The sequence below is a fragment of the Leucoraja erinacea genome, chromosome 5, assembly GCF_028641065.1.
Source record: "Leucoraja erinacea ecotype New England chromosome 5, Leri_hhj_1, whole genome shotgun sequence".
Classification (NCBI taxonomy): Eukaryota; Metazoa; Chordata; class Chondrichthyes; order Rajiformes; family Rajidae; genus Leucoraja; species Leucoraja erinaceus.
This window is the reverse complement of record NC_073381.1, coordinates 35,033,846-35,049,881: the sequence shown is the minus strand read 5'-3', so window position 1 is coordinate 35,049,881 and position 16,036 is coordinate 35,033,846. Positions and strand designations below refer to the sequence as shown.

The 16,036-nt window shown below is 41.5% G+C and overlaps 1 protein-coding gene across 2 annotated transcripts in view; it reads right to left on the bottom strand.

Moving 5' to 3' along the window:
- The window catches only part of si:dkey-119f1.1 (Structural maintenance of chromosomes protein 6-like), a 56,591-nt gene that overhangs the window by 20,065 nt on the left and 20,490 nt on the right, over positions 1–16,036 (bottom strand). For both annotated transcript variants that reach the window (XM_055635343.1, XM_055635342.1), the window contains exons 10-18: positions 14,826–14,924; positions 12,145–12,291; positions 11,414–11,502; positions 9,780–9,944; positions 7,356–7,534; positions 5,383–5,584; positions 4,715–4,829; positions 1,414–1,574; positions 20–155 (exon numbers count right to left, since the gene is read on the bottom strand). In XM_055635343.1, coding sequence (XP_055491318.1) covers positions 20–155; positions 1,414–1,574; positions 4,715–4,829; positions 5,383–5,584; positions 7,356–7,534; positions 9,780–9,944; positions 11,414–11,502; positions 12,145–12,291; positions 14,826–14,924 — 1,293 coding nt within the window. The remainder of the gene's footprint in view (positions 1–19; positions 156–1,413; positions 1,575–4,714; positions 4,830–5,382; positions 5,585–7,355; positions 7,535–9,779; positions 9,945–11,413; positions 11,503–12,144; positions 12,292–14,825; positions 14,925–16,036) is intronic.

Sequence of the window (16,036 nt, the reverse complement as noted above, 5' to 3'; positions counted from 1 at the left end):
CATCTAACTTGTTACAAACCTGGATTTTTCTGATTTGCATTTGTTTTGTTTTCATATGAGTCTCGTTTATTTTGATTTCTTCCTCCACTGAATGCAATTGTTGCTGAAAATGTGATACTTGAGCCATTTTATTGTTCACTTCCAATTCCAGCTGACTGCAACACAAAGAATCTCAATGGCAGTTTTTATTTTAAAAACAGTATTGTTAAAGCATTTTGCCATACACCACTTCATTTAACTACAATAAACCGCAGTTAACCTCCCGTTAATCAGAGTCTATATTATCTTTAGAGGCAAATCTACAGATTAGAATTATATATTACATTACACCAACAATTGGGCGGTACAGTGGAGCAGCTGGTAGATTTCCTGACTCACAGCTCCAGAGACCCATATTCGATCCTGACCTCAGGTGTTGTATGTTTGGAGTTTGCACATTCACCACAGTGTGGGTTTCCACCAGGTGTTCCTGTTTCCTCCCACATCCCAAAGACATGTGGGTCTGTAGGTTAATTGGCCTCTGTAAAAATTGCCCCTCATGTGTAGGCAGTGGATGAAAAAGTGGGATAATATACCAGTGAACGGTCGGCGAATGGCTCATTTCCATGCTGTATATCCAAACTTAGCTAAATTTGAAGCAGTACTCAGTCCCTCAGCTCTATTCTGTCATTCAACACGATCATGGCTGTTCATCTATACCAATCTATATACTTATATCTATTGAGTGGCATAGAAATATAGCAGTTGCAGGTTCCAAGCACCCAGGTTCCATCCTGATCTTCTGTGGTGTCAGTATGGAGTTTAAACGTTACCCCTACCCCTGTGATCACAAACATTTCCCTCAGGTTCTTCAGTTTCCTTCCACATCACTAAGGCATTCTGATAGGCTAACTGGCTAATGCTAATTGAACCTAATGTTGGCAAGTAGTAGAAGAATTGGAGCAGGGCAAGGACTAAAGATGGGCATGAGGAAAGCTGACAACTAAAGAAGTGATGAAATGGAATAACCAACAACCTCAATTCAACAACGCATTATGTTTGACAAAAAATGCGGTACAATTAACGAATAGGAATTAAGAGCCAGGAAACCCAAGTTTCATACAAGACTAAAAAGGTAATCAAGGATGTTATAATATAAGCACAGACATTTCATGAAAAACAGCAGTTACAACAGGAAAACCTCACTCAAAATACCGGTGTGTTGATATGACATTTGTGGTTCATCAACTACAGCACTAACCACACTGCAAGATGCTCAGATACACTTCTCACTCGACCAAATGTGAAATGATCTGTTAGCTTAAGATTTAAAAAACAATTGTCACATCTGCTGCTTTTAAATATCAGCACTTACCCCCCCCCCCCCAACCACACACACAGGATGGAATACCACAATATTACATATTTACAAACCTGATCTCCGCTTCCACATCACTACCCAAGTATCTTGCCCTGTCCATTTCAGAAGAGTAATAGCGATTGGCAAAAACCTGGTCACCTGCAGCAGTGAAAGCTTCTCTGCAGTTTACGGGTGCTCTTTGCTGCTGCATAACTTCACGAGCTTTGCTGTTGTTCTAGAAATGGGAAAATAAATTGCAAAGATTTAAGTTTCGAATGTCATCTATAAATTTGCAATAAATTCATCTGGACATCTATGATTTGCAAGCATTAGCTTAGCAGGAAAATATGTACACAAGATGCGTATAGATAATGGAATTTGTGCATACTATCTACATAATGTAAATATCATACATTGTACCTGGAATTGTGTATAGAAAATTAACTTAAGAATTAGGGTATGTTTGTCACAATATTGATTTACAAGTGCATTTGTTTTATTTTTAAAGTTCAAATGTTATTTAATATTTCTATTCTAATTTATTTACTCATTTACTGAGGTGATAACCAGTGTCTGGAGGATGTAAATTTCCCAGGAGAGGTACAAGAAGCAATTTGTGAGCCTCTTGCACATTTGTTTAGTTTGGAGATACAGTATAGAAACAGGCCCTTTCACTCTCTGAATCCAAGCAAACCATCAATCACCCGCTCACACTAGTTCTACGTTAACCACTTTCTGATCCACTCCCTACACACAAGAGGCAATTTAGAGGCCACTTAACCTACAAATCCACACATCTTTGGGATGTGGAAGGAACAGGCACTTTTGATAGTCTTGCTCAAGATTTGCTGCAAAGATTGAAAGATTAGGAAACAAACAGTTCTTCAGAAATTTTCAGAAAGAAAATTACACAAAATAGGTATATGCTGCCTCACAGACCGTTGCTGGGAAATGGACCAATATGCACCAGCAGATCAATGACTACTGGTCATATCAATACAGAAGCAATGAATATCAGTGATGACTTTAGAAATTGAGGAATGCAAACAGAAAAAAAAAAAATGCTGGAGTAACTCAGCAGATCAGGCAGCATCTCGAGAGGGCACAGATAGCAATTGTATCTGGTCGGAACTCTTCTTCATTCTAATTCTTGTTGGGGATAGAACAAAGCCAGGCTAGTAATAGGTGGATATTGTTGAGGGGAGTTGGTTTGGTAGATGGGTGGACAAAGGCTCGAGATGAAAAAAAAAAAAAAAGAAAAAGGTTGTGAGATGGGGAGAGAAGTGGTCTGAAATGCGAAGCAAGCAGGTGGATATAGGTAGAAGGGGATTTGGGGGAAGAGGAGGATAAAGGGAGCAGGATAATGGGAGAAAGAGGTATGCATCCAGGTGGGGCACCGTGAAAAGAGGGGGGAAGGAAAGAGCAGTTTGTTACTTGATCACCTGAAATTAAAATATTTAATACAAGTTTGATTCTACTCTCACCTTACATCCCATAAAACATTGTGGGCGGACGACAGGCGAACACGAGAAGTTGCTTTTACAAAAATAGACGGGGAATTTAATTTGTTAATCAAATGATTGTTCATAGTGAATTGAAAGATATGCTGAGTGATTAAAAGAGAACTGGCTATTTTGTTTTCCGACTGTATGGCAACTAAGGAAATACATTTCACATCTTGACTCAAATCAAGCAAGCTGTGCTTCCGGAAGGAAGAAAAAAAACTGGTGGCGTGCTGCTTTCTTTTACCATTATAGAGTGTAGGCATGGAGAGTCAGTATTTATTGCCCATCCCTTATTGCCTTGAATAGGGGCTTCCCCTCTCCCCCCCCCACCCCCCCTCCTCTCTCTCTCTCGTCTCATCTCTCTCCCCTTCTCCCCCACCCTCCCCCCCTCCCCTCCGTCTCTTGCCCTTCTGTCTCTGCCGCCCTCTCCCTGTCTCTCCCCATTCTCTCTCTGCCCTCACTCTCTACCCCCCCCCCCCCCTCTCTAGACGCGCCTGCGAGTTGGGAGCTATGTGTCAGCGGATAGGGCGGTTATGGGGCAAAAGGAGCAAATTAATAATATTAATATAATATCAAAGGGGGGGGGGGGGGGTAGTTAGCGTGTGAGCGGGGGGGGGGGGGGGGGGGGGGGGGGGGTAGTTAGTGTGTGTGTGGGGGCTGGTTAGTGCGTGTGAGGCCGCATGCCCCCCCACAAACGAGCGTTGGTCTAGTATTATTATAAAACTCTGATCTTGGATGTTTACTTGTAGGTTTGCTTTCCTGAACTTTTTAATTTGATTCACATCTCCTCAAAAAACCCTACGTGGTAACGGTGACATTTTTACATATTCCGGTAGATATTTACCTTATGATTTCAAAAATCCCCTCATCTGAAAATTTGATTCATTATTTCCCAAGTTTTTTTCCTAAAATTGTTCACCAATCTAGCATCTTTTTAAAATATAACGTGCTGAAGCGTGCTGGATGACGTCAGAATGCCTTTCCTCCTCATGGCAAGCTGCTCAAAATTTTCAATGCACTACCTGCTGGGCACTGATTTCCAGGAGTGACGTCACCACCCTCTCCTCCCCCCCCCCCCCCCCCCCCCCCCCCCCCCCCCCCCCGTTCTTCAAAAGACAAAAAAGAAACAAGCATTGGCTCTGTTCTGCAGATCCCAACGGCTTCGAAGGCGCTTCCTAGACTTTCCGAGCGCTTCAGTGGTCAACGCTCGCTAGCATCAGCTCTGCTTTCCCCGAGAGCTGCCGAGAACGTTTTTACCGGAGTCGGGCCCTGTATAGGGCTCTCTCTCTCTCACCCGGCGCAGCACCCTCACTCACCCCGGCTCCACTCCTCCTCCTCCCCCCCCCTCCACCCCCCCCCCCTCTCTAGCCCCCCCACTCTCCCCCCCTCCCACTGCCACCCCTCCACCCCCACTACCGCCCCTCCACCTCCTTCACCCCCCCTCCCCATCCACCACCTCCCTTTCCTCCCCTCTTCCCCACACCTCCCACCCTCCTCTCTACCCCTCTCCTCTCTCCTCCCCCCTCTGCCCCATCCCTTTCCCCTCTCTTCCCCCCATCCCCCTCCCTTTCCCCTCCACCTCTCCCTCTCCTCCCTCCCCCCCCCCCCCCCCCCCCCAAAAAGTTTTGAATGAGTACATAAATGATATTCCACATATTCCATTTGATCCACAACTTTCAACCTTAGATTAAACTTGTGCCATGCCTTATATATTTTTGTCCACTGGGCCTAAAAGTATGGAAAATATAAAAACAGCAGTTTTTTTTTAAATCTTCTACATTGCGTAGTCTGGTATTTAAAAAAAAAATCTAAACTTTGAAACCACATTTACAATTGTAATTTTGGAACAGAGACAAAAAGGCAGACTTACACTGATCAACAGAACTTTTTCAATACCTCTCATGTCAACCAAACAGTTAGCCACCACTGGATTGTCTATTTCCAAGACATCAAGCACTGTCTGGAAGTCACGATGATATGCAGCTCTGCAATGACAAAAATATTATATGTTCAAAATTCAATTATAGTCTAATGAAGATTTATAAATAAAAAATAAGAAAACTGTCAATTTTTACCCAACAATACAGGAGCAAACTACACCTAAATTAGAGGCAATTCAATTATTATTTTTCTTTAAATTCACAAAATCAAACCCTGACTCTTTGTAGTCATTTCAACAGTTATCCCCAAAATAACACGCTTTCTGTGGAAACAACAACTTAATTGATGTTGTACTCCCTTGAGTAGAATGAATAATTCCGTAATAACTAGTCTTGTTTCAATTAGCAAGCTGAATTTATCGGAGACACAAAGATCAAGCAGCAAACACTGCTGTACAGTAAAATTGTACAATATATTATATAATGTACAACTGTTATTGTACAGTACAGTATTATTACAGAATCCCAAATAGTCCTTAAGTTTAAAAAATATATACATATATGGCACAAAGTACCCAAAGGTGGTCACTTAGTACAAAGTGTATTGGGTTACAACATGCTGTGTGACAATCAAAAATTAGCAAACTTGAAAACATACCTGTCTTTTACGTTGTACACCTGATTTGAAAATTCACATACATTAATTTGGGGTCGTTTTCCTGAGTTGAAGTACCGAGACATCAAAGTCTGCAGTACCTGCTCATCTCTGTAATTATCACAGCAAAATGAAAGCGGTAGCGATTTTAAACAACTTTCAACTGCCAAAGCATATTCAGGATTTTTTAGTCTGAGACAAGCACCTGCAAAGAAAAGAACATGTATTCATATAGCAATTACCATTCAACATTTAAATCATTTGTTAATCTCAAAACAATGAGAAATCCTAAATACACTCATGCCTACTGCAACTATTTTCATTACCATTACTACACTGCCTAATAGACAAAAAGCATTGGGTATTTTAACTGAAGATCCTGTGGGAGTGCACTTGGATGGTTAGAACTCCTTAATGGCTCCACGATTTACGATGCACGACATTAGACTACAAGACTTCAAGTAAATATTGGTCTGCATCGAATTTGCTCTTGAAAGAGGCAGTAGAGACACAATAGACACAAAAAGCTGGAGTAACTCAGCAGGACAGTCACCATCTCCGGAGAGAAGGAATGAGTGATGTTTCGGGTCAAGACCTTTCTTCGGACTGGTTAGGGAAGAGGGAAACAAGAGAAAGACAATGATGTAGAGAGATAAAGACCAACGAATGGAAGAAATGGAAAAGCGACACAATATCCTAGGTCATTGAGGGAAATAAAAATATAATCAGGGGTCTTTTAAAAGTGTATCCGAGGACCAGAGAGTAACATGCATGGATGAGAAAAACATTTTTCACACAGAGAGTGGTGAATCTCTGGAATTGTCTGCCACAGAAGGTAGTTGAGGCCAGTTCATTGGCTATATTTAAGAGGGAGTTAGATGTGGCCCTTGTGGCTAAATGTATCAGGGGGTATGGAGAGAAGGCAGGTACAGGATACTGAGTTGGATGATCATCCATGATCATATTGAATGGCGGTGCAGGCTCGAAGGGCCGAATGGCCTACTCCTGCACCTATTTTCTATGTTTCTATGAAAAGTGGGTAAAAGGAGGGTCAGATTTACTGGCAACATTTCCAACAGCAAATGGTTTACACAAGGTCTTAAGTTGACTTAAATAGATACTTGAACATCACCAGTTAGTGCGTGCAGCAATATATAAGTGTATCAATCAATGCCTTAAAATTTTTTTTTATGTCATAACTATAACAGGGATTGCTGTTGTATGTACACTTACTAACCGTGATTAGTTATATATAGATTAAGTTATTGCTTATAACTGAAAATTCAAACTTTGCATTGAAAATTTGTATTGCAAATTTACTGGCAAATGTTTATATTTGTTCAAAATGATAAAGCAGAAGCAATGTACTACGGCCAAGCTGTGTGGTAAAGAAACAAATTACTAACTGTGTTCCTTGTTTTCACCATTTTTTAATGATCGAGGAGGGTTCAGACCAAATGTGTTTCTTCCTTAAATTCATCATGAATATATCGCTGACAACAAAACTGCTGTTTTTAGATGCATTAAATCCAAGTGTGTTGCACTTGCCCTATCCTGGAGGTTAGCCCTGTTCATAAGATGCTGAAGATCAATCATTTTCTTACAAATTCTTCCAGTATTTGCAAATATGAATTATTAGCTAAGCACTTGGCACCAGCACTTGGCATGACTTAATTATTTTTTAGCATGTTTTACAATACCATTCCTTAACATATTTAAGTCCCAACTCACTGCCTTCTATTTACTCTTGAATACTTAATACATGGTTTAAAAATAACAGACAGTTAATTGGCTCATTTCCTAATTTCCCACTGTTTCTAAAGTGCAAGAGTCAAGAGTGGTTTATTGTCATGTTGTGAAATGGAATAATGAAGTTCTTACTTGCAGAGGCACATATCTCGATTCGTCACAAAATACATGTCCCACACGAATGCATCTGAATTAAATTAGAGCAAGGCACAAGGTTTGGAATTTACCTAACGGGCCGATTGGTTTCTTCTTGAAACGACCCTGTCGATGTGCTTCTTCTATTGCTTCCAGTAATGCTGGAATACTCTCTCCAAATCTTTTCAACTGGTTTGTTCTGCTGGCTCTCAGGTTGTTCAGCTGCTTCTTTCTGGATTCAACAGAATTTTTTGCATCCTGTTCTTCTCGTCTATGAATATACAATTACAATTATAACATGCATAAGTTCAAATACTTCTATATAAAATCAGTAGTGTCAAGGTGAACCTATTATAAGATAAATTTATCTTCTGCCAAACCACTGCGCTCAGACTAGCCTCCCAGTTCCAACATGATTTTAGATGTTGGCTTTACACTGGAAGGTTGACATCAAGCTCATTGGCATCAAGCGTTGGGTCTTTGGCTGCAGGGGCCATTTGTATTACCAGGGTGGCTTTGTCACTTGGCAAGCTCCTGCTCCATACTGTTTAAAATAATTGCTTGTGAATGTATTTGACATCAAAAATTCACATGTACACAGGGTATTAAAAATGGGATATTTTAAAATACGTTTAAAATGAAATTGATTCAAAGATAGGTCTCTTTGCTACTTTCTTGGCAGTAGAGTTTTCCATTTGATTGATATGGGGCCACTTGCACTTGCACTTGCAATGTCTTAGATTATAGATGAATTGCCAAGGAGAAGGTATTGAAGGTTTATGTGCACTGAGGTTGGCAATTCCCCAGAGCCGAACCAAGTGTAGCCTCAGAACTGGGAAAAGTTCAGGAGGCCCTTGCAGAGAAATCTGCATCGACTTTAGCCATTAATGAAGCTCTGGAAGACAGGAAGGTGGCCAGTGTTGTACTGTTATTCAACTGGGGCAGCAAGAGTAAGGCAAGGAACTGGAGGCCGGTGAATCTGATGTCAGTGGAAATAAATTGTTGGCAGGAATTCTTAGGGACAGAATCTACTAGCATTTGGTAGGCGCGGATTGTTTAGAGATAGTCAGCAAGGCTTTGTGTGTGGGAAGTCATGTGTCACAAATCTGCCCGAGTTGTTTTTTGAAAGGGGTGACCAGAGTAGAGGTCTAAAACCAGAATCTGAAAGCTTAAGGCTAGAGGGGAGAGATTTAAGAGGGACCTCAAGACATTTCATTGAGGGTAGTCAGTACCTGGTGCAAGTGCCAGGGGAACATAGGACATCAAACAATACACAAGGATATGCCCTCTGACCCACAATGCCTATGCCAAACAAGACACGAGGACCACCTCTATTCTACCTGCACATAATCCATATTCCTCCATTCCCTGCACTTCCATGTAACTAACCAAAAGTCTCTTAATGCCACTGTGGTATTTGACTCAACCACCATCCCAAACAGCACGTTCTAGGCACTCACCACCCAAAAAACGTCCTGCACATCTCCTTAAACCTATGTTCTCTAGTATTTGATTGTTTCCATCCTGGGAAAAAGGTTCAGCTGTCTGGACTATATATGCCTCTCATAATTTCATATCACTCTAACAGGTCGTCTCCCTGCAACCTTTTTTATTCCAGAAAAATCAATCCAAGTCTGTCCAACCCTGTAGCTAATACTCCGTAATCCTGGAAGCTAACAAAGGGGACACAATTATGGCCTTAAAAATACATTTGGCCAGATATATCGATTGGAAGGGATCAGAGGGCTATGGGCCAAATGCAGGGAAAGCAGATTGGATCAGTATGCCAACTTGATCAGCATGGACACAGTGGACCAAAGGGCCCGTTTTGGTGCCATATACCTCTATGACTAAGTTGTGGGTGGAAATATGAACCATGAATATGTCTATTGTCTAATATGGGCTGAATATATGGACCAATTTTTTCTCTTAATATAATTCTCTTGCTGTATTATTTTACATATGGCCTGCCAAGTATTTCCAACATTTTCTATTCTTAGTTATTATTTTCAGCATTAACATCATTTTACTTTGGAACCTCATGTTACACAAAAATAAAGTTCTGATAAAAATCTAACTCTAAACAATACATTTTGTTCCAACATGTCAGTAGTCAACAACATTTTATTTTGTTAAACTCTTAATTTAAACCTCATGGATTGTACCTTAGATAGAAAATGTTATAATCACTTAATAATAGTGTTCACAATGGCAAGTGGATTATACCAGACTAAATCAATGCAAGACAGCAAATATTGTGGAAAGCTTGCACTTCAACATGGTATAGCAAATTCTACCATAAAGTCACATAATTTGTACCCTTTCTGACTGGATCATATGACAATGTTTAGATTGAGTTTTCATTTAAATTGTTAAAAGGTCACAAAAGAAACTGGGAGGCTTATAATACAAATGTCATGTAACAAGCAGTTGACCATTTTATCATGAATAACGATGGTAAAAGAGCCCCATAACACGTTGCCATGTACATTTGTGACATCAATAAAATTACCAACCCAAGTTTATAATGTTCATCTTTGGATTTGTTGATTGCATGCTGAAACTGTTCCAACTGCTGTATGGTACTGGTCTCTCGTGCTTCCAGTGTTTTCAATTGGTCTTGCAGGTTGTTAATTCTTTCTTGTCGTTTTCTAAGATCAGCCTCAGAACTCTGGTTGACACTATTTTGAATGTATAGCTCATGATTAGTACGAGACAAAGAATTGTTACAACAGCTGTTTCATGCTAAGTACGTAAGACTAAAAGGCCTGTCCCACTATATGAGTTTATGCAAGAGCTCTCCCGAGTTTAAAAAAAAAGCAAACTCGTGTTAAGTATGTAGAATGTACGTAGCGGGTACGTCGGAGCTCGGGACATCTCTTAACAGCTCGTAATGCTAACGGCAGGTACTCGGGAAACGTGGTAAGCTCTTGAAGAATTTTCAACAGTGTGAAAAATGTTCACGAGAGCCCCGAGGACCTACAAACGGTTATTACTGTAATTCTCCGAGTACGAATTAGGGGAAACTCGGGAGAACTCTTGAATTACCTCGTACAGTGAGTGGGACAGGCCCTTTACATATACGATTTTTAGCTTCACATCTCCTAATAAAACACAACTGACCTAAACCATTTTACAGGGGCTTTGGCAGACTAAATGTGATACAATTGTACAAAATAATGAGATTGTGAGAGGGTCACAACTTTGCTGTAATGCAAAAGCATTAACCCATAAAATTCACTTCAATTCCCTCTCCATAAATGATACTGGACAAGTGGTGAATTGCAACCTAATAATTTTTCACAAGATTTTCAAGATTTGGAGTATTTTGCTTATGAACACCTTTTAGGGTAGGGGTTTAGTGAAGTTCAGGGGTCAAAGGCATGGATAAAGATTCCAAATAAAGAGACAGATACAGGCAAGCAATGTCATGGAAGTGTAGAAACACTAGGAAACGCTGGAAAAAGCAAGCCAGGCACAATCTGTATACGAGAAAATAAAAACTGTCCCACTTCAAATATTTTTAACATTCTCAATTTTTGATTTCAGCTTTTCATTTGATATATTTTGCCTCGGTAGACATTCGGGCGAGCAGGCGGGGGTGACCCGCAAGCGCTGCCAAACCGTCACGCAGCCAAACCGTCACTGGCAGTCCCCGGGTTTCCCCCCGCCACTCAAGTGTGCCATCCTCGCCCGGGGGGGGGGGGGGGGGGGGGGGGGGGGGGGGGCCGGAGACATCCGGACCGACAGGATGCCGGACCCCAGGCCCAGCACGGAGAAGCACCAACCGCAGCTCAACTCTGCCTCTCCCTGCTGTTGAGTTGCTGCTGGGGCCAATCTGGCACGACAGGCAGAGTCGAGCTGGAGCCAGCGGCTGCAGGTCCGGGGCTGCCCCGACAGCCCAGGGACACCCCCGGACAGGGACGGGACACTGGAGAGGGTCGGGGATGGGGACGGCCCAACAGCAACTCAACAGCATCCACAGCGACGGGGAGCCGACCCCGACTACGGACGAAACGCAAGCCTGCACACAATGCACCACCACCGTTGCCAAGACTGCTTTATAGCTAATAGACGTATGACCTGAGCATGCAATGTCAGAATACCGAATTTGCTTATTCCACTAAGACTATAAAAGTAGTGTTCTGACCTATTTCGCAGTTCATTAATACGCCTTTGTAACTGATCATGGTCCTTCTCAAGTTGTTTCAGCTGTGTCCTGTAGCGATGGAATGTTGCCTGTGCAGAAAACATGCAAATAAAATTGGTTTGGGAAAATATCATTGCATATCAGTATCATAAGCTTGATTTTCTTTACTGAGTTGTTTAGTTTATTGGCACGTGTACTGAGGTATAGTGAAAAACTCTGCTGCATGCTATCCAGTCAGTGGAAATACAATACATGATTACAATCGAGCCAGTGTACGTCCAGTGTACAGATACAGGATGAATGGAATAATGTTCAGTGCAAGATAAACTTCAGTAAGGCCGACTAAACATAGTCGAAGGATCTCCAATGAGATATATGGTAGCTCAGGAGCACTCTCTAGCCGGTGATACTATGTTTTCTAGCACTGTATTCCCTGTAAGTGCGATCCTCCACATGGTTGGATTCTCCATTGCTGTCTGTAAATTGCAACAGCACTAATCCATTTAAATGGACCAGCAACTTGTCATTTGCAGCACTGATTCGTGCGGTTTCTTTTATCTGTGAAAATTCAGAACTCTTATATTGGATTCTGTTTTATTGTACTTTTTGCAAAATGCTGCTGCAGTAGTGCCATTTTTTCAGCAACAACCAATATTCAGATAATTGAGTACAAAGTTCTAGTATATGTACACTTCTAAAAATCTGCAGTTCACATCATTAAATCTATTAACCTCGGATTCTTTGCACGTTTTATTATTTCCTTGCACATCTTCTTTTAATGTTGTACACTGTGGTCGCAATATTTGAACTTCCTCTGTAATTTTCAGTAATTGATTCTGGGTTGCCTCAAAATTTTCTTCCGTCTCATTCACCTTGATCTATGACAAGAAAAAAAAAAAAAAAAGAGGTTTACTTTCATTTTTCAGATACTTAAATGTCAATTATAAATTCATAAATTTTCACAAATCACCTTGCAGAAGCTTACAAGATAAAATTCATAGGAAACTATAGTACAGAAGATCTTCAGTTAGCTAACTATGTTGAAAACATCTCCATTAGTATATTAAAATGAGACCGTTTGTCAAAGGCTATCAAACGTGTGTCTTCAAGGATTAAATGTCCCCATTAAAACTAATCCAAGCACTGCGTAAGAGTTTGTAACAATTTATCATGTTTTGCCAGTTACTTAGAAATGTGGATCAACTTTAAACATTATTAAAAGATACCACTTCACTTAAAAGATAACATTTGCATTTGTTAACACATGGCTCCAGGGTGACCAAGGCAGGGAGCTGAACATCCAGGGATATTCAATATTCAGGAGGGATAGAGAGAAAGGAAAAGGTGGTGGGGTAGCGTTGCTGATTAGAGAGGAGATTAACGCAATGGAAAGGAAGGACATTAGTTTGGAGGATGTGGAATCGGTATGGGTAGAGCTGCGAAACACTAAGGGGCAGAAAACGCTGGTGGGTGTTGTGTACAGGCCACCTAACAGTAGTAGTGAAGTTGGAGATGGTATCAAACAGGAAATTAGAAATGCGTGCGACAAAGGCAAAGCAGTTATAATGGGTGACTTCAATCTACATATAGATTGGGTGAATCAAATTGGCAGGGGTGCTGAGGAAGAGGATTTCTTGGAATGTATGCGGGATAGTTATCTAAATCAACATGTAGAGGAACCAACGAGAGAGCAGGCTATTTTAGACTGGGTATTGAGTAATGAGGAAGGGTTAGTTAGTAGTCTTGTTGTGCGTGGCCTCTTGGGCAAGAGTGACCATAATATGGTTGAGTTCTTCATTAGGATGGAGAGTGACATTGTTAATTCAGAAACAATGGTTTTGAACTTAAAGAAAGGTAACTTTGAGGGTATGAGACGTGAATTGGCCAAGATTGACTGGCAATTAATTCTAAAAGGGTTGATGGTGGATATGCAATGGAAGACATTTAAAGACTGCATGGATGAACTACAAAAATTGTTCATCCCAGTTTGGCAAAAGAATAAATCAGTGCATGAAGGTAGTGCATCCGTGGATAACAAGGGAAATCAGGGATAGTATCAAAGCGAAGGATGATGCGTACAAATTAGCCAGAAAAAGCAGCATACCGGAGAACTGGGAGAAATTCAGAGACCAGCAGAGGAGGACGAAGGGCTTAATTAGGAAAGGAAAAATGGATTATGAAAGAAAACTGGCAGGGAACATAAAAACTGACTGCAAAAGTTTTTATAGATATGTGAAGAGAAAGAGATTAGTTAAAACAAATGTAGTTCCCTTGCAGTCAGAAACAGGCGAGTTAATCATGGGGAACAAGGATATGGCGGACCAATTGAATAACTACTTTGGTTCCGTCTTCACAAAGACATAAATATTGGGTACCGCAAGGCTCAGTGCTGGGACCCCAACTATTTACAATATATATTAATGATCTGGATGAGGGAATTGAAGGCAATATCTCCAAGTTTGCGGATGACACTAAGCTGGGGGGCAGTGTTAGCTGTGAGGAGGATGCTAGGAGACTGCAAGGCGACTTGGATAGGCTGGGTGAGTGGGCAAATGTTTGGCAGATGCAGTATAATGTGGATAAATGTGAGGTTATCCATTGTGGTGGCAAAAACGGGAAAGCAGACTATTATCTAAATGGTGGCCGATTGGGAAAGGGGGAGATGCAGCGAGACCTGGGTGTCATGGTACACCAGTCATTGAAGGTAGGCATGCAGGTGGAGCAGGCAGTAAAGAAAGCAAATGGTATGTTAGCTTTCATAGCAAAAGGATTTGAGTATAGGAGCAGGGAGGTTCTACTGCAGTTGTACAGGGTCTTGGTGAGACCACACCTGGAGTATTGCGTACATTTTTGGTCTCCAAATCGGAGGAAGGACATTATTGCCATAGAGGGAGTGCAGAGAAGGTTCACCAGACTGATTCCTGGGGTGTCAGGACTGTCTTATGAAGAAAGACTGGATAGACTTGGTTTATACTCTCTAGAATTTAGGAGATTGAGAGGGGATCTTATAGAAACTTACAAAATTCTTAAGGGGTTGGACAGGCTAGATGCAGGAAGATTGTCCCCGATGTTGGGGAAGTCCAGGACAAGGGGTCACAGCTTAAGGATAAGGGGGAAATCCTTTAAAACCGAGATGAGAAGAACTTTTTTCACACAGAGAGTGGTGAATCTCTGGAACTCTCTGCCACAGAGGGTTAGTTGAGGCCAGTTCATTGGCTATATTTAAGAGGGTGTTAGATGTGGCCCTTGTGGCTAAGGGGATCAGAGGGTATGGAGAGAAGGCAGGTACGGGATACTGAGTTGAATGATCAGCCATGATCATATTGAATGGCGGTGCAGGCTCGAAGGGCCGAATGGCCTACTCCTGCACCTAATTTCTATGTTTCTATGAAAGGATAGAAAAGTAACTCACCTGCCATTCCTCTATTTTCTGATCATATTTGATAGTACGACTTTCCTCAACTTTAATATGATCCTTTATTGGCTGCATTTGCTTTTCAATTTCAATGACCTTGCAATGTAAGATTTTAAAATATCAGCTTTTCCCAATATTACTCTAAATAAATTCTTCACATCACATTTATCACTATGCAGAGAACATTAGGCTAAATGCATTTTTAAATAAATACAGGGAAGAGAAGGGGAGAAGGCAGGGGATGTTTTGTAGCTGAGTTACCTAAAATTGAAGAATTCAATAGTCACATCTTCTCGCCCCCACCCCCTTTCCACAGAGACCCCTCCCTCCACAACTCCTGGGTTTACTCATTCCTTTCCACTCAAAACCCCGTCCCCAATACTTTACCCTGCACCTGCAGAAGATGCAGCACCTGTCCCCATACCTCCTCTCCTCCATCTATGGATCCTTCCAGGTATGATATGTCCTCCTTTATATCAGTGAGACCAAGCGTAGACTAGATAACCATTTCACCAAACTTGCACTCAGTCCATCAAGGAACGGCCAGTTGTTAACCATTCCTGTTTCCATAATGACCTTTGTCTTGGACCTACTTCATTGCCAGAGTGAGGACACATGCAAATGTGGTATCATACAACCCATCAGTATGAACATTAAGTGTATGAAGGATCGTCAGATGCTGGTTTACACCGACGATAGACACAAAATGCAAAAGTAACTCTGGTTGAGGCCGCATCTCTGGATAAAAGGAATAGGTGACGTTTTGGGTCGAGATCTTTCTTCAGATAGTCAGGGGAGAGGGAAACTAGAAGTATTACTGAGGGCCAGGGGACCCCCTTCCCTCCTGTGCCCCACCTGGATTTGCAGCTATGTTTCCTTTTCCCTTCCTCTTCTACCTATATTCCTTCCCTGGGCTTCACATTTTCAGCATTTTCTATCCTTAACTCATCTCACACATTTTGCATTTTCATCTCTGACCTTTGTTCAACCATCAGCTAATCAAAAATGTCCCTCATCTGGCATCCCTCTATCATTTGCCAAACTTTGTTTCCCCCCCCCCCCACCCCATCTACTACGAAGACGTGTCCCGACTCAAAACGCCACCTCTCCATGTTCTCCAGAGATGTTGCCTGACCTCCTGAATTACTCTAGCACTTTGTGACATTAGATATTGATCAGGTTGGGAGTGGGGAAACATTTCTACTAAT